Source organism: Aethalodelphis obliquidens, unplaced genomic scaffold (assembly GCF_003676395.1).
Source record: "Aethalodelphis obliquidens isolate GAN/ISIS:26980383/991018 unplaced genomic scaffold, ASM367639v1 scaffold28, whole genome shotgun sequence".
Taxonomy (NCBI): Eukaryota; Metazoa; Chordata; class Mammalia; order Artiodactyla; family Delphinidae; genus Aethalodelphis; species Aethalodelphis obliquidens.
In genome coordinates this window covers 7,304,565-7,322,626 of record NW_020837972.1, presented here as the reverse complement: position 1 = coordinate 7,322,626, position 18,062 = coordinate 7,304,565, and the positions used below count along the sequence as shown (strand labels likewise).

The 18,062-nt window shown below is 46.8% G+C and overlaps 1 protein-coding gene across 22 annotated transcripts in view; it reads left to right on the top strand.

Moving 5' to 3' along the window:
- GIT2 (GIT ArfGAP 2) overlaps positions 1-18,062 on the top strand; it is a 62,057-nt gene that overhangs the window by 36,851 nt on the left and 7,144 nt on the right. For 9 of the 22 annotated variants that reach the window (XM_027124516.1, XM_027124515.1, XM_027124522.1 and 6 more), the window contains 5 exons: positions 115-204; positions 4,159-4,241; positions 4,857-5,045; positions 8,496-8,559; positions 9,096-12,314. In XM_027124516.1, the coding sequence (XP_026980317.1) occupies positions 115-204; positions 4,159-4,241; positions 4,857-5,045; positions 8,496-8,559; positions 9,096-9,308 (639 nt within the window). In that variant the 3' untranslated portion in view covers positions 9,309-12,314. Of the gene's footprint in view, positions 1-114; positions 205-4,158; positions 5,046-8,495; positions 8,560-9,095; positions 12,315-13,822; positions 15,360-18,062 lie in introns of those variants that run through there. The other 13 variants (XM_027124527.1, XM_027124518.1, XM_027124525.1 and 10 more) reach the window with 7 other exon arrangements.

The window sequence follows — 18,062 nt, the reverse complement described above, 5'->3', positions numbered from 1 at the left end:
GTGAGTTGCTTTTTAGGATTATTTTCTGGGAAACCTGGGCCGAAGCCAGGGTAGGAGGTGGGGTTTTTTGTTTGTTTTGTGTTTTCCCGAGTGTGTTTCTTTTTCCCCTTCCAGATTGGGAGGAGTGCGCTTGTGACCTCCTCTTCGTCTCTGCCTTCCTTCCCCTCCACACTTTCCTGGTCGAGGGACGAGAGCGCCCGAAGGGTTAAGTACACTCTGAATGCTCTGCTCTCTGGAGGAGGGGCAGTGCTCCTGGCGCTCTGTGCTTCTCCCAGCCCTCCCTCCCTCCGCTAACTGCTCTCTGTCCTGCATGAGGCAGCGCTTCCCTCCTGGTGTCTCAGCTCTCAGCACTCAAACACGCATGCATGTCTGCAGGAGGCGGCCTCCGTCTCCTCGAACTCCACATTGCTCAGTCTCACGTGACATTTAACACAGTCTGCAGTTCACCCTGTAACACTGATTCTGAGCATTCTGTCTTTTTAAACAATCAGAAAATTAGCTGGCTGCTGGCTAAATATTATAATAGGGCAAATCTGTCCAAATTTGTTCAGAGAACTAGCGTATTTGGACTAACGGAAACACTAAGACATCGTGCTCTTTATTTTTTATTGTTTTTTACCTCTTGACATATTTTACCTCAGCACCTTACTTGACAAACCAAGGTTTTGCAGTCCCTGCATTCTGCATCCAGATTGCAACACATGGCAGCACTGGAGGTGTAGGCACCTGTTAGTATGAAGCTGTTCACTTTGTTCTTTGGTCAAGTCCAGCTTGCCGACGTATAATTTACATTCCCAGTAACAGCACATGATACAGGTAAGCTCCTTTTAGAGTAGCCAGGCAGCAAGTATTTATCAAGCACCTTGTCCACACCCAGCCTTTTGGAAAGTCAGTTAAAGGGTCCTGGGGACTTAGGTGACCTCCCTGCTCCCAAAGGCACTGTCAGTTTAAAAAACAGTTTCATGCATGAAGAGTACGTGGCAGCAAGCTGGGAAAGTCATGACAGAACACAGGCTTTGCAGACCTGCGTTCAGGTCCTGGCTCTTTTGTTTTTTACTGGAAGGGCAGTGTGGCTGAAGTGAGAGGAGGGAGGGTGGGTGTGGGTGAGGGACCACCTTTACAGACCAGGGGGATTTGCACTGCCCTTTGTCCGTTCCCTCCACGTCGGCAGGAACGATGGAGAATCTTGCCCACTGCCAGTGCCTTATGGCACGTGGAGGCCCTTTGGGGGTTCTTTTCTGCACTTTTGAGGTAATCTTTAAAAAAAAACCTCTTGACATATGCTACTATCTTCTGAGCAGTTCTGAAATTGAACTGCACTGTTTATATTACAGCATTTCAGTTAAAGTAAGGGGCAGTTAAATAGAAATGAATATCTTATTTGAAATGTTGTTGCTAAGAGTCAAGTAAACCTCTTTTTGTCCACTGTGAAAGTTTTTAAAAATTTTTTGGTAGTTTTGAGAATTATTGCAAGGACTGCTTACTGAGACAGTGTTTTATACTGGCCATTTAAACGGGTAATCCTCATTGCTCCTGACAGCTTCATCGTGAGGTTAGGCTTTTATGGCATGTCTGTACGCAGAGAAAACTACCAATCTATTAAATAAACTGAACCAGCACCAGCTATAAGGTAACTTTTCTATTAACAGCTTTGAGAGAGCAGCACTTTTAACTAGTAGACCTTAGTTCTGCATGTTTACAATAATTTTCATAAAATTAACGCTGACTAATTTGAAATCCTGAAATATGCTTTTGTTGATAACGATGAAGGATTTAATGTAAGTAACGGATTTCCTGGGTGGTTATTGTTGTACGTTGTTTTCTGTATTTGAGAAACATTTCCTGAGTACTTTTATTAAATATATGAGTCATTACTCTTCTAAAATGTTTCAATGAAACTTGGTACTTTTGATCATTGTGGAGGTAATGCATTTGATTTGTAATTGTCAAATTTACATCAAGGAAGGCAAAAAGATCCATTATAAAAAGGTGGGGTTTTTCTGGGTTTAATTCCGTTTTCTAGCTTTTTCCACCGGAGCAGCTCTGGACAAATGTCCCAGAATAATTATTTAAATACACATTTTTTACATTCCGTTTTATGCTGTGTATGTGCATGTACACACACAAATACACACTCATCTCTGTGTGTGTATGTATATATAAAAACTAAAGGAAAAGAAATGTATTAGTGAGACATTCACTGTGAAAGGTAAGAAGAGATTTTTTTGTTTTGTTTTGTCTTTTGTTTTGTTTTGTTTTTTGAGATCATCTCTGCAAGAGCCTGGTTTCACTGTTCCCTTCCTGCCTTTGTTCTTCCATGTAGATAGCCAGTAGCCAGTAACTCACTGATTGATCCATAAAGCCAAACCAAAAGCAGCTAGTGAAGCAGAACTGCTTGCTGGTAGGAGATGTAAACAAAGGGATCTTAAATGTTATAGTAGTTTTTACAGAACTTAGCTTTACAGACTCTCTTTATAGCTGCAGGCCAACATTTTCAGTCATCTGCCAGTTGTATTTGAGTGGTTTCAGTACGAACTCGTATTGAACTTTAGGAGCCCAGTGCAAGTGTCTTACGTTAAGCGGCTGGGACCAAATAGAGCATTTGGGGGAAACATGAAAGACCTCAGCAGACAGAGAAAGAGTGTTCTCCCTGGGAGAGGACAGAGAGGGGTCATGGGGATAGTAAGCAACACGTGGTATGAATAAGGAGCCTTTCCCCATCTCAGGGCTGGCTGCCTCCCTGTCTACCCGCCCGCATAGGGCCTTCAGAGGGCCAAGCAGCATTATCAGGAGCAAATAATTAAACTTTATGGAGACTTACTTAACTGACTCACTCTAAGGGAGCCATTCATTTGAGTGGAGCTACGGGGTCTCCGTGTGTTTAAACAGGGCTCTGAATTTACAGGCGCTTTAACTTTAGCCACATTTCATTGCAGCAACCATAAAATTCCTTAGGCACATGTTTTGATTAACTTGGATTAAATTCAAGTTACAGAGCTAGAAATAGCTCATATTTCTCTTTTGCTATTGCTAATCAATTTAGGTTTTAAATCAGCTTCCACTGATTCCTGTTCAAATGAAGAAATTCCCAAGCACTGTGGGTAAAATAAATACTGAGGGGAAATCCTTTGTATTAAATGCTCCAGAACTAACATACTCCCCTTCAAAGGAATGTGGTCCCCTTCAAATGTTGTCACCCCAGAAGGCCCTGTACTTAGCAGTGCTGCCATTTGCTCAAAACAGTTGTAGGCTTCCTGTGTCCCATTTTTGTTGCACCATATCTTTATGTTTTAAGGGATAGATGTTTGGGGAGACAGATGAAAGGGGTTGGAAACCAAATGTCACACCAGGTTACTCCATTTTGGTTCACAAACAACGTGTGGCAATGAATGAATGGTTTCTGGTTTCCTTGTGTGGCTCACACGAGCCGTCTCTGAGGATAGTTCTTGGAGAGCTGTGTTGTGAGCAGTGGTGGTCCTCAGGGCCCCAGGTGTGTGGGGTATTGGAGGTAGCAGGAGACAGGAAGCCCAGGTTCTTAGTCTAGGTTTTCTGCTGACTCTTTGGCCTTGGGGGTGACCGCCAGCTCTTTTGGCCCTTCCTTTTCTCATCTGGTATTAGACTAGCTGATCTGCAGGCGACTCCCAGTGCTCACATCTGTGGATATATGTGCGGACCCATTTGCTTCTTAAATGGGCCCCATTATATTATAGTTAAACTCCATACTCCTCAGAGAGCTAAACATGAGCGTTGCCTTGCACGTCTGTTAGTTTGTACCGGGGGTCTGTGTATGGAGCAGCTAAGAAGCAAAGAAGAAAATGGGGCAGAGAAGGAAAGAAACCGTTTCTGGATCCACTATTCATCGTTACTAAATTTAAAAAAAAATTTTTTTTTAATTTTCTGGCCACACCACGCGCCTTGCAGGATCATAGTTCCCTGACCAGAGATCAAACCCGGGCCCCGGACAGTGAAAGCACCATCTCCAAACCACTGGACCACCAGGGAATTCCCTGTTCCTAAATTTTTAATAAAGCATCGGCCCCCGTCCCAGATGAGATCTGGGGCATGATGGCCACGTAGCCTGACAGGTAACAATTCCTGAGAAGGCACCCAAGAAGTGTCTGGTGCTCCCAACTAATGGGGTCGCCTTTTCTCTTGTAGGCATCCAGGCTGGAGAAGCAGAACAGCACACCTGAAAGTGACTATGACAACACTCCCAATGACAGGGACCTGGATGACTTGGGGTACATGTGCAGGAAGAATGCCCTGGGGCTGGGCTCTTCAACCAGAGACCGAGCAGCGTGGTCAGGAGGCACACTTCACCACCTGCACCCGCTTCTCTGTTTTCAGACCCATAACGTCCTCAAATATTAAGGCATAAGTTCATAGTTCACACCTCTTCCCATCTCCCATTATTGCCACAGGGGCCTTTTGTTCTTTTACCAGCAGGTTAGACTCATCTCTGAGTCTGTAATGCGCTTAAAGTCAGTACTCCATTTCGTTTTTGAGTCAACGTTAGGTTACATCCTGCATTTACATCCCGAGGAATTGGCTCGATTAGGGTGGCTTCATAACCACACACCCTCCCTGCTCCGGTTGTTCCCTCCCTTTCCCCATCTTTAGCCTTCCTACTAGGGTCATCATGTCCACCCCCATGGTAGAGTGAAACAGCCTCTCTCTGAGCTGTGGCTGCCTGCTGATGAACCAGCCTTACCCTGAGTCTCCTGTCAGACAGGATAAAGGAAACCACAAAAGCAGCCCACTCGCGCCTTTGGCACATGCACATGCTGTGGCTCCTAGAAGCAGAGAGGCAGCTGATAACTACCTGTCACATTTAACCACTTCTTCAATGCTCACAGGTCAAGCAGGAAGGGAAGGCAAAGAAGTACAGTGTGGCAAGGTGATGGCTCAGGCCCAGATGTGGCAGAGCCCCACAAGGCCCCGAGCCCCGTCTTCCCCAGCACCGAAGACGTCATCCGGAAGACTGAACAGATCACTAAAAACATACAGGAGCTCTTAAGAGCAGCCCAAGAAAATAAACACGACAGGTAAGGAGGCTTGAATATCCGGCCTGGCAGGACGTGTGCACATGCTCTGGAAGAGATGCTGCTGCTCCCTTACAGATGGGGATTTTTTTTTTAATATGCTCACTTCAAAAGTTGTTGAAGGGCTTCCCTGGTGGCGCAGTGGTTGAGAGTCCGCCTACTGATGCAGGGGACGCGGGTTCGTGCCCCAGTCCGGGAAGATCCCACATGCCGCGGAGCAGCTGGGCCCGTGAGCCATGGCCGCTGAGCCTGCACGTCCGGAGCCTGTGCTCTGCAACGGGAGAGGCCAAAACAGTGAGAGGCCCGCGTACGGCAAAAAAAAAAAAAAGTTGTTGAAAATTTCAGGTTTATGTAACAGGCTTAAAAACAAATTTGTCTTTTTTTTATGTAGTATTTTTAATCTTTCATCTTCTTATGAAGTGCTCTGAATATAGCTGCCTCTAGAGATAGAACTGCAGCATATTTGGGGTAGTGACATTCCCAGTTCTTGAGGTGAAAGAAGCTACCTCAAAACTAGCAACACATTCTCCCGGCCACACTGCTGTCTGTGGTCTCCTTAGCTGGGGAGAAATCTACTGCCATAGAAGGTATCCTGAAATGAACCTGATTTCTTACCTTTTTCCCTCATGCATGTGCACGTCTAAGAAGCAAGTGGTTTTTAGAAAAGTTGATCTAATTGTCACGCAAATCATTCTCTGCTCCTGAATGAAGAGTCTGCTCACTCTGAGCAGAACCATATCTTGCAGAGTTATTTCTTACTGCAGAGAAGGGTCCAGCTCTCGTTCTAACTCACCTCTCTGTCCTCTGGTAAGTTGTTAGCTGTTGCAGGTGGTATCCTAGTCTCACGCGGCCGGCCTGCTCCAGACACAATCATGACACGTTTAACATCATCCCACTGAGTTTATGAAAGCGGCAAAATTTGATCAAAACCCAAGAACAATCTCATTGTTTTCATTAAGTCAGCAAAGTTTAGGGCTTCAGTGAAGAACTTCTCTCCATGCCTTTGCACGAACAAAAGTTGTTCAAGGAACACAGTACTGCTTCTTCTTTTTCCTGTTCTCTTCCATGAAAAGATGCACCAGTGTCTTTTGCATTCTCCGTGTCCCTCGCACTGCCATGCTCACCTCCCCATTTTCTACCCTCTTCCGTTTTGCTGTACAGTTCAGACTTCTCCCAGTGTCATTATTTCCCACTCAGTAGGAGAGGAATGGTCAGTGTTTATTGAAGGAGCAGAGCTAGTCTTCATGGATGGACTGCTGGAGGCTCCTCAGAGAAAAAGAGGAACCTGCATAATTTCTCAGCCTCCTTCCACGAAAATTATATAGCTGTTTGTCGCTCCCCTCCCCCGGACATCCTCTTTATCACATGCCCTTCCTGCCTCACACGCTACAGGTGTGGAGTTCCTCTGCTCCTCACCCAGCCTTGGCAACAGGCAACTTCATTACCACATTACATAAAGCAAAACGTTTCACACCTCAAACGTATCAAGGCACCGTGAAAACAGGGTGAACTCTTTCCCTGGGGCTCTCCCACCATTGAACAGCATGCTTCACTTCTCATTTCCCCCAGCTCAGAAGTGCCTTGCTCATATTTCAAACAGCAGCCAAAAACTATGCTTACATTAAGTTTCTCTCCTTGATGGTTATCAAAAATATAAATATCTGCCCTGGAGCTGTTTCTGGCTTCAAATATCACAATATGTGGTGCTTGGTACAGTTTGGGAAGTTTCTTTTTTTTTTTTTTTTTTAAGATGTACAAATCCATTCAATATATGTCATGATCTGTTTTCTGTAAGAACCATGAGAGAATGATGCAGAGATTTTTAATCATCAACTCACTTTTTTGGTTTAAACTAGAATTGGTCTAGAGAATTTATATTTTATAAATTGTTCAGTGTTCTCTTAAAATCTCTGGTTCCTTGTGTATCTGAGACACTTTCTCTTTTTTTTGGCTGCATTGGGTCTTCGTTGCTGCGCGCGGGCTTTCTCTAGTTGCGGTGAGCGGGGGCTACTCTTTGTTGAGGTGCGCGGGCCTCTCATTGCAGTGGCTTCTCCTGTTGCGGAGCACGGGCCCTAGAGTGCACGGGCTTCAGTAGTTGTAGCACGTGGGCTCAGTAGTTGCGGCACGCAGGCCCTAGAGTGCACGGGCTTCAGTAGTTGTGGCGCACGGGCTCTAGAGCACAGGCTCAGTAGTTGTGGCACACAGGCTTAGTTGGTCCACAGCATGTGGGATCTTCCCGGACCAGGGCTCGAACCCGTGTCCCCCGCATTGGCAGATGGATTCTTAACCACTGCGCCACGAGGGAAGTCCCGACACTTTCATTTATAATCTTGCATTATATGAATTAAACCCATGCCTTTTTCTCTTGTTTTCTCCTCTCGATATCCATTGCTTATGCTCGTCCTAAGTGGACCAGTAGCCCATGCAGACACGGTCAGGCTTAGTCCTGGTCCCCTGGGCTGAGCAAGCTCCCCACAGCCCCTGACCTTCCCTCAGCCTGGTCCCATCCCCTCAGCCTCCAGCCTCACTCCCTGCCTGTCTCTGTTTCTGTCTCTCTCTCTTACACACAATTACACAGTCCAGGGATTACTGCATATTATGCACAAAAGCCTTTTCAAGGAAAGATAACAAGTTGTGAACATGGACTCCCTGTGGTAGAGAAGGAGGAGGACTTTGTCATTAATCTGCATGTGCTTTCTTTCGTGGCTTATTGAGGACTTCCTAAAATATGTCATAATGTGAGTTTTTGAGAGATGTCCTTAGGAAAAATGTCTCCTCTATGTAGCAGGAGGAAAGGGTGAATTATATTTCTGGGTCAAAATGAAAACCATAACCAGGAAAACATAAAAAACTCTTAGGTGTGGATCTCAGTTAATGCTCAAGAAACATTTGTGGCTGATACAGTGGTTGCTGTGGACATTGCCTTTTTTTGAGGGTCTTTGTCACCAGATGGGTTGTTGCCCCTTCACATTTGCAAGTTAAGTAACTCCTATGCATTGGTGTTTTTGTTATTACATGGTGTATGGTTCTAACTGCTCATAAAGGTAAAAGTCGGGAATTCCCAGTTGGAAGGCATTTTGGTATAATTCAAACCAGTTTCTTGAGATGCAATGATTTAATTAAAATGTAGGCAGTATTAATTTAAATGAACACCTTGAGGAGGTGTAGATACCTTACAGACTAACTGTTCTGTGGTTCCACCTGGCTGGTAGTGGACATTGCCTACATTCATACCTGGAGACTGTTTTTGTCTGATTGAATGAACTTTCAAGAAAGGATGGCGCCCCTGCTTTATCACAGAGCACCTCCTGTTGATGTGGGATCCACAGCAGGTTGGCCGTGGCCTCGGCCCCTTTGTTACAGGAATGTAAATGGGACCTATTCTTAGCCGAGTATTCTCTGTCTCTGAATTATTTTCACTGTCTTTGAATAACCTTTTCAATATTCTTGCAGTTATATTCCCTGCTCAGAGAGGATACATGTAGCTGTTACAGAAATGGCAGCATTATTCCCCAAAGTAAGTCACTCCCTACTAACTTGGTTCAGATCCCTTTTAATGAACCGTAAGAAATTTCTTTATGACCTTTACATTATATTAATCTTTTTGTAGCACAGGAAGTTTTGAATATGCAAATAGCCATATAGAGCTTTGAAATACTTTTTGTGCTACATGAGTATTGATTTGGGTTTAATGAGACAAGAATGTACAAGCCAAATGCTGAAAGGTAAAGCATTAATAGAATGAAATTTTATCTGGAATATTTCACCCAAGTGGATTAATATTTTTCAAAAACCACTTCAGTATAGCACTACTAAATGCATACTATTAAATACACTGCACGCACTTTGACCTTTGAGACAGAGCCCTTCAGTATCCGCCACACTGTGGGTTGCCAAGCTTGCAATGTTCCGAGCACCCTCAGTGAAAAAGTGCTGGACAGAACTGCTGTTCACTGTGGAATAGTTTGAGTTGTTTTCTGAGGAATGCTTGTCCGTGCTCTCGGATACATCCACCCTGCAGTTCATGGCGAATGCCTATGTTTTTCTGTTTAGAAACCCAGGTCCGACATGGTGAGGACTTCCCTCCGTTTACTGACATCCAGTGCCTACCGACTCCAGTCGGAGTGCAAGAAGACCCTCCCAGGCGACCCGGGCCCGCCCACGGACATCCAGCTGGTCACGCAGCAGGTCATCCAGTGTGCGTACGACATCGCCAAGGCCGCCAAACAGCTGGTCACCATCACCACCAAAGAGAACAACAACTGAATGGCAGGGCTGGCCCGGCCCTTCTGTTTTTGAGGCTTTTCTAAGTCCGGTTTCCAATTTAGACATGGAACTCTTCCAATTTTTACAGAAACAAACGTTTAATGAAAATTTAAAACTTTTTAAAAGAAAATTCAGTATTATTTTTGCATGTTTTCTAACAAATTTTCAACTATTAATTTAACCCACTTGCCTTACTTGTGCCTGTTTGCCAGTTTACCTTCTGACGTGCTGTTGTGCTGTCCGTGACCGTCGAGTTAATGATCATAGATATCCAAAAGCAGATCTTCGTTGTTTAGAGTATTTTAGAACTTTTCCATCCCTTCAGACTCCTTGCCTATGGCTAAAACTATAAGAGAGAGTTTTACTGAAACATTCTCTGGAGAGAGTTGGGTTAAAAAAAAAAAAGTCAGCATTGTCTGTTCCCTCTCAAGTATTGTGCAATAAGCAGATTTTCCAGCTTCCACTGCAGAATCTCTTAAGTTTGGGGTATCTCCAAGCAGGCATGTTAGAGAAAGGACTTTGCCACTTTCTAAAAATAGTGTAACAATCTCTCTTGGAAGGAACAATGAAGCGTTCAATTTCTTTTAACTGTTCTATCATATGAGGTGTTCTCGCATCTAATTTTTTGATCCTATCTTCTATTTCTATTTTACTATCATCCTCAAGTCTCCATGGCATCCGATAAGCACTCATGCTCCCTGTCGTGTGTCCCTTGGCCGTGTTATCACGCACACTCTGTGGAGCCTCAGTCCCACGAGCCGTAACTAATTTTGTCCCTCCCCATTCAGATAGCACTGCCATAAACGGTGACAGGAGCAGTGATCTGCTCCCCTTACTCCTCTAGCCGCCTAAAGCCTTCCCACACGATCTGCTTCGCATATCTCGCCACCTTTAAGGACTTCTTATGAGGTAAGATGTGTACAATCACCTGAGTTCGCTTCTCTTCCATTATCTCACTGGTACTTCACAATTAGACATCACCTTTCAAGGGACTTCCAATGCAGGGGGTGTGGGTTCGATCTCTGGTTGGGGAGCAAGTTACTAAAAAGAGCTTTGTTGTTCTAAAAGCTAAAGCATATTCCTTCCTGCTTGTTCCCGCAGTTTTGTGTGGGTGTGGCTCAGACCCTGACCTAGACCAGAGGGGCCAGGTGGTACTGACATTGGTGAGTGAAGCGAGCCAGGTGCCCAGGGCAGGGGACAGTGGGGGAGCCCGTGGCACATCAGTGGTCACAGCATCTCCCTGGCTCCACTCAGGCTGCCACGTGGAAAAGTGGGCCTGGGGTTGCTGGAGCTTTGATTTGTCAGGAGACACCAGATATTTTTTGTGCCGTCTCTCCATTTGTAAATGTTCGCAACTCATCTAAAAGTGTTCACGGCACACGTGTGGGTGAGCTTAGGCCTCTAGGCTGCCAGCTCACAGCTCTGCTGTGTAGTGTGAGGGCCTGGCTTCCCTGGTCTCCCCCGGTTTAGCCTCTGAACCTTACCTGTAGCGTGGCCACTGTACCCTGTGATCAGTTGCTGTTAGTCCTTGTTTCACCCATCTTTTCTGTCCCATAGCGCTCGTTCACACACGTGAAAAAGTCAAAATAATCAAAGTTGCCTAAAAACATTCTCAATAAGCCTGTATTTTCACAGAACTGTTTGATTCACAAACACCTTTGTAGTGTGACCGAATGCTGTCGGAGAGGAGAACCGCAATGGTGTTTGGTTTACTAAGTCACTGTGAATGGGTGCTTTCGCCGGCTTTTGCTGCACTGAGTAGTGTGGGGAAAGGGTCCACATCTCCAAGACTTGTCTGCACAAACCTAAGTGCCGTGTTCTTATTGGATGCTGAGGGGACGCCTTCTCGAGGAATGTCTTCTACCTTAAGTTCAAGCACTGTCTGAGAACCTTTTCTCCATGCTGCATGTACCGGGCTGTCCCTCCTCTTCCTTGCAAACACGTGCCCTCCTGCCAGGCCTACATGGGCTCCTCGGGAAAGGCCCAGCAGCAGTTCAGAGTCAGTGCCCTTGGCCTCCCGGGGAGGATGGGCTTCTGCATAATGAGTCGCCTGCGGTGGGTGAAGTGGTGTCTTCACTCCAACACTCAGGACCTGCAGTGGAGGACGCTGTTTCATGCCCCTGGAGAAAGTCAAGGAACGTGGGGACCACCAAAGCATTTCCCGTTGTGAGAACACCACAGGAGGTTGCTCTGTTAACCCACAGTGCCAAAACCCGGGAAGGAAGTTCCCAGGTGGAGTGACAGGAGGGCCACAGCTCGTCCTTCTCATCAAAGTGCCCTGCCCGTTTCCTCGGCCCTGAGAGGCCGGGGTTAGAGGTCCCCGGGGCCTGCGGACAACTCGCACCTTGTCTGAACAGTCGTTCACCGTCTTTTGCACATGGGTTCCACAGCCTTGCACTAGTGTCTGCGTTCTGTAATGTCATTCTCTTACCCTTGATTCTCAAATCCCCGCCCCCTCAAAAGCCCCTCGGAGCTGAGAGGTCGGAGGTGGGAAACCGGCATTTGCCACTTGCTGGGGGAGACGGCTCCACCCCTGAGCTCCTTCAACTGAAGTCATCTTCTGCCTCGGCATGCAAATAGTTCTTATTGCCAAAGAACAATGAATCGGGCCCAAAGACCAAATACAGCATCTCATCAATTGGAACTATAAACGCACAACTCAGGAGCTGTCCTCCAATTCCTCCAGCGGTTTAAGCTGCGGAACCAGAGTGAGACCGGCATGAGTGTCCTCCGCAGCCACCCTGAGCTCCCAAAGCAGAGAGTTTTCCTTCTTTCCTTGTCCCGGTTGAAGGTCACCTTGATTTTACAAAAGAAAATGCTGCATAGGAAAAATGAAATGCCTTTTATTCCAATGTGTTTTATCCGTGTCACCCATTATTCTGTACTTATTTTTCCTGTTTGTTGTACATTCTATTCCTGTAATTATTGTTCATCCCTTTAAGCGTTGTAAAATCGTTTTGGAATTTGTGCCTGCTAGTTATGCAATAAACAGGCTCTGTAAGTGTCCTTGTGGTAATTCTATGCTTCCCATCAATAAGTTGATGTTTCCAGATACTAGGTCAACGTTCCTAGAAAGTTCTTCCCACAGAACCTCATCTTTGATAAGAGATGGTATCAAATGTGCCTCCACCCTGGGGGGACTCTGTCCGTTTTCAGAAAGGATGACCTTTTCCTCCTCTGTGCTCAGCAGATAGCTTTCTTACGAGAAGTCCTGCATCAGGGAATCAGTTCCACGTATCTTATCATGATGCATTTACTCCTCACGTTAAATTTTGTAAATTCAGCGAAAGCCAGCCAAGCACAGGTGCCCTCACTTCTCCTGGGCAGGTGATCGGGTGGCGAAGTCAGTTCGGTCTCTCGAGGCCCCCAGTCTTTTACTTTCAGAGCCGGGCTGTTGTGCGGGTTCACATGGGAGAGCTGTGGGATAGATTCACACTGGGTTCAACAAGGATACCCACAGTCCCCAACAACTGTCCTCCCGACGGGTGACTTGGGGCACTTCTCCCAAACGGAAGAAGGGGTGGGGCAGCACGGGTGCCTTTCTAAGCGAGAAGTCCGGGGAAGATGGAGCACCCTCTCTGTGTGATCTAGCTCGTCCGAGGACCTCGCAGTTCAGACCCATCAGCTCACTCCCAGAGGCAGCTCCTAGGGCAGGGGTTCTCCAGTGAGCCAGCATCAGAACCCCTGGAGGGCTTGTGAAAGTCTCCTGTTCATCTCTGATTCAGCAGCTCTGGGGCAGGGACCCAAGAATCTGCGTTTCTAACAGGGTCCCAGGGATGCTGCTGCTGGTGGTCCAGGGACCACACTCTGAGAAGCACCGCTGTAGGCCATTTTTAGGCCCCGTCACCAACACCACACAGCTCCTTGCCTTCTGCTTTCGAGACATGCCTGGGACCTGGGACCCTTTACTGCAGTGTTGCAAAGCTTGCACCTGGACCCACCTCGCCTGAAGCTACAAAATACAGAGAAACTATATTCGACTAAAAATCACTGTGTGCATGGGCAGTTGGGGCAAATTCTGGACCCAAAAGATACAAAAAGACAAAAAAAAAAAAAACAAAACTGCCATTTCTGAAGAGCCAGGAGCAAAAACAGCGTGTTGGGAGCAAAAGTAGGGTACTGAGCATGCTCCCTGCACTCAACACCACCTAAGGGGGAGGTAAAATACCTAAGCCACCCCTCCAGCTAGACCTCTGGACACATCCCTACCCTCACCCCATATAAGGAACAGGCTTGCCCCACCTGCCAGCTAGCGAGCAAGCCAGGGAAACTCTTGTTTGTTCTCGCTCCCCCCGGCTGCAGCAGGGGCCCCAATAAAGTCTTGCCTGAATTTCATGTCTGGCCTCTAGTCAATTTCTCTTGATTGGGGAAGGCCAAGAACCCTGGTCGGTATCACTTTTAGCCATGTTTTTGTAATAATTATAATTAAAGCTCACATTTATCAACTATTTACTCTGTGCCAGGCACTGTGCTGGGTTCCTTATGTATATTAACTTGTTGAATCCTATCTGCAGCCCTATGAAGCAGGAGGAGTTGTTCCCATTTTACAGATGAGGAAGTTACACTTGAGGTTACGTCCTGCATCCAGAGATGAGGGAGAGCATGTGAGTTATTGTCAGTCCGGTGTGTCTTCCTCGTAATCAGCCAAGGTGGGTTTTCATGACCCTAGAGGGGTCTGTGACTAAGGAGCTCAGAGAACATGGCCTCTGTGCAGAGGTGAAGCCTGGGGAGGCTGCATCCCTGAACGTCTGTGTAAGAGGTGATGTGAGATTATGTGAATAAAAGGCATTAGTAAGTAACCAGGGCACAGTCTTCTTGTGCCCATAAGACGTGTCTCACCCTTGAGCCCCAGGCACCAGGACCCCTCCAGCATTTGTTGAGCGACCGACTGGCAGGACTGTCCACTGGCTCCCAAGCACCATGGGCATTGCTTTCCCAACCATGGGGCTTCACAGAGGCGGCCTCACCACAGGGACAGCTCGGAGGCCATCTGAGGTTGACACTCTGCGAGGCTGTCCAGGAGCCGGCCCCCATGGCCCACGGACGCCGGGCAGAGGTGGCCACCAAACCAGAAACCAGAGCCACACCGGGTGGGACGGATTCCTTCATAGCTTTACGGGGGCATGTGGCAGCTCACCACAGAGCAGGTCCCCGGGGAGGGGCCTCTTGGGACAAGGAAAGGCACAGTGAAGCCCTGCTTCATCCTGCCCCCCCAAACATACCATCCTCCCTCCCCCACACCCAGGTCCTTGTTCACAAGCACAGCTTCCCTGACCACGCTCCCCAAACTTCCCAGCCCATTTCTCACCCCAGTGCATCTTCTCCCCCAAATCCCTTTTCACCCCTCACCCATTCCCAACACCTTCCCCTCTCTTCCCTCTCAGGCCCCTCACTCCCCTCCCTTCCTCTCCAGCCCTTGTAGCACCACCCTCTGTGTCCTGCCCCTGCCCTCAGCCTTCTCTCCACCTCCTTTCCCTTTCAGATCCCCAGGTAATTACCTCTCACTGAGCCTTGGCCTCTTCTCTTGCCTTAGTCCTGTAAGCTCCATCTTTCTCCCAGGTCCTACTTTCCTCAGGAGCCCAGGACACATTACGGAGAGGAAGTCTGGTCTTAAAATTTGCACACACATCCCCACCCACACGATGGCCTAAGAGTGGCTCTTAGCCCCCCTCGCCCCACACCTTGCTATCTGCTTCCCTCTCCCAGCCCTCCCCTCTCAGGACCTCTCCCTCTTTCAATACTTCCCCACCCTACCCCACCCCGTTCCTTTCAGACCAGAAGGGCTGAGTTCATACTGGCACTCGTTGTGTGCGGTCACTGGGCTAAGTGCAATTTTCTATGGTAGCAACTGAAACAACCCCCCATTTTGCAGATGAGGAAACTGAGGCCCAGTTAGTGGTGGCGGAGCAAGTCAGAGCACAGGGCCTGTGCTCAACGATGGGGCTCTTCCTGGCACAGTGGACCCTCCAGGATGAGGGCTGCAGGAATGTGGCAGATAGCAGACCTTCTGGAAGCAGAAGAGGGTGAGGAATGGCCACGACCTGGATAGAGGTAAGGTGGGAGGGAGGTGTGGGGCAGACTCAGCGGCAATCCTCTTGCCTGGGAGCATCAGAGAGGAAGGCCAGGATGCTGGTCTCTGTGTGGTCTTCTGCCCACCCTGGGTGCCGGGGGAATTTAAAGGAATGTTGAACACCAAGTTTTTGTTTTGTCTTCCAATTCCGCGTTTACCACAGTATTTCTTGTCTTTTCTGTCTGTTTCAAATTGAGACATTTGGTAACCACTACTCAAAGTCAGACTCTGATCTGTGAGTGGAGGATGTTGCCCAATTCAGCTGTTTCAACAGTTCAGGGCCTCACAGATCCCACAGGGCATGGTAGAGGCACCCAGGTCGGTCCTTCTGGAAGGAGCAGCCCTGTGCCTGCTGCTGGTAGCCAGGGGGGCTCCCTCCAGGGGACTGGATGGGACTCCCTGCACTCAGGGAGGGAGGGAGGAAGCTGGCTCAGTGGAGGAGCGCAGCCTATCCGGCCTGCTTCTTCCTATTCAAGCAAGGTGGAAATCCTGCCAGAGTCCAGCAGCAGAGATGAGGGTGCTTCCACCACTGGCAGGTTGTTTACTGGGCAGGGGAGGAGGCGGGGATCCTCTTGGCAGGAAAAATAGGTCCATTTGAGCTTGGTGGTTTCGGTATCTATCTTACCCATCCTCACATCCCCATTCTCCACTTTTCATGGATGAAGAAGAACTGGCCCAAAGAGGGGTCACCTGGCCTCTAAGTGGTGGGGCATCAGGACAGGAACCCGGGCCAGCCTGGGCCACAGCCTCTGCCCTTCCCCCTCCATTCTGTTCACCCTACCTCCCCCAACCTGGACTCTTATGTACAGAAATATGTCTAACGCATCCATGCAGAATTATAATGTGGCCCCCTGTGTCTCCGCCACCAGGTCAAGAAACAGAGCATTGCCTTTGCATTAGAAGGCACCATGGGTCCTTCCTTCCCTAGACTTTAGTGCTTCCTTGCTTTTGGTTGAACACCTGTGTGTACCCCTTTTTAAGTAAGAGCTTTCTTTTGCCTGTTTTCAAACTTGTAACCGGAGCCACTGATGTATGCTTTTCTTCCTTCACATTGAGATTCATCTAGGTCAACGTGCGTGTGTAGCTCTATTTAGTACATTCCCCATGTTGTGCAGTCTTCACTGATCGTATACACCATGATTTATCTATCTAGTATTTTATGGATGGACGTTTGAGTTTAGTTTCTGGCTCTTATGAAAAATACTGCTTTGAAAAATATATCTTCTGGTACATGAAAAATACTGCTTTGAAAAATATATCTTCTGGTACATGTATTGTATGTTTCCGTGGGACTCCTGGGTCATAGAGATGTGCATCTCCAAACTGTAACATGTTTCCATGCTGTCTTCCAAAGGGTTGTACCAGCAGAAGATGAGATTTCCCCTTGTTCTACATCTTCATCAACAGTGGTGTAATAAGCAGTTTTAATGTTGCCAATCCAGTGGGCTTGTATCTAGTGGTTTTAATTCGCATTTCCTGATCTATAATTCAGCTGCGTGCTTTTCCATGTTTATCATAGCCATTTAGATTTCCTGTTTGGTGAAGTGCCTGTTTGAGTGTTTACCTATTTTTCATTAGGTGCTGTTTTTTTTCTTTTTAAATTATTCATAGGAGGGTTTTCTTTTTTTTTAATGTTCTGAACATTTTGTTGCTATCTGTGTTGCAAACATCCTTGCCCATTCTGTGGGCATGCCTCCCTCTCAGGTGTCTTTTGAAGATAAGCTTTTTTAATGTAGTCAGATTTATCAATCCTTTCCTTATGGTTAGTGTGCCTTGGGTCTTAAGAAACCTTCCCTACACTAGATTACTATTATGTTTTATTTTGATATAATCGTAGACCCACAAAATAATTGCAAAAACTGTACCCTGTGCCCTTCACTCAGCTTCCCCCAATGGTGACATCTTACATAACTGTAGTACAGTATCAAAATCAGGACACTGCTTTTGGTGCAATCACAGACCTCATTCAGATATGATAGATTTTAGACACATTAGTGTGTGTGTAGTTCTTGCCATTTTACCACGCAAGTAGGTTCCTGTCACCACATGAAGATACAACCTGCTGCATCACCAGACACCTCCCTCCTGCTGCCCCTTGAGTCATACCTGTCTCCTGGCAACCATGAATCTGTTCTCCCTCATTTTCTCCTTTCAATAATGTTATATATGTGGAACCATATAGCATGTGACCTTTTGAGATTGGCTTTTTCACTCAGCGTAATACCCATCCAAGTTGTTCAGAGACCGAGGTCATGGGGAGGGGCCCCAGAACCCACCGTAGGACTGTGTCCTGACCAGAAACCTTCCACACCCATATTTGGAAATGGGTCCTTAATTTTTCCTGCCAGAGGGTAGGAAATACCTCCTTAAGGAATAGAGGCTGGGTTATTTAGTTTGGGTTTATCTTGTAGTTTTGTTAATTATCTAGTATTTGCCTTTTTCTTTGTTTTTTTAATAACATTTTCCCCTCATTTCAAAGGTTATAAATGTTCTCTGTGGAAAATATAGAAAAGCACCCAAAATGAGAAATACCCATTATCCCAACTTTGAGAAATACCCACAAAGTAATAGTATGTTTCCTTAAAAATGAAGTTACGTAGCTATTGCTTTTGATCAGCTTTTTAACACAGCATGAACATTTCTCCAGAATTTTCAGAAAATTTTAAGCATTCCATTTCATTTTA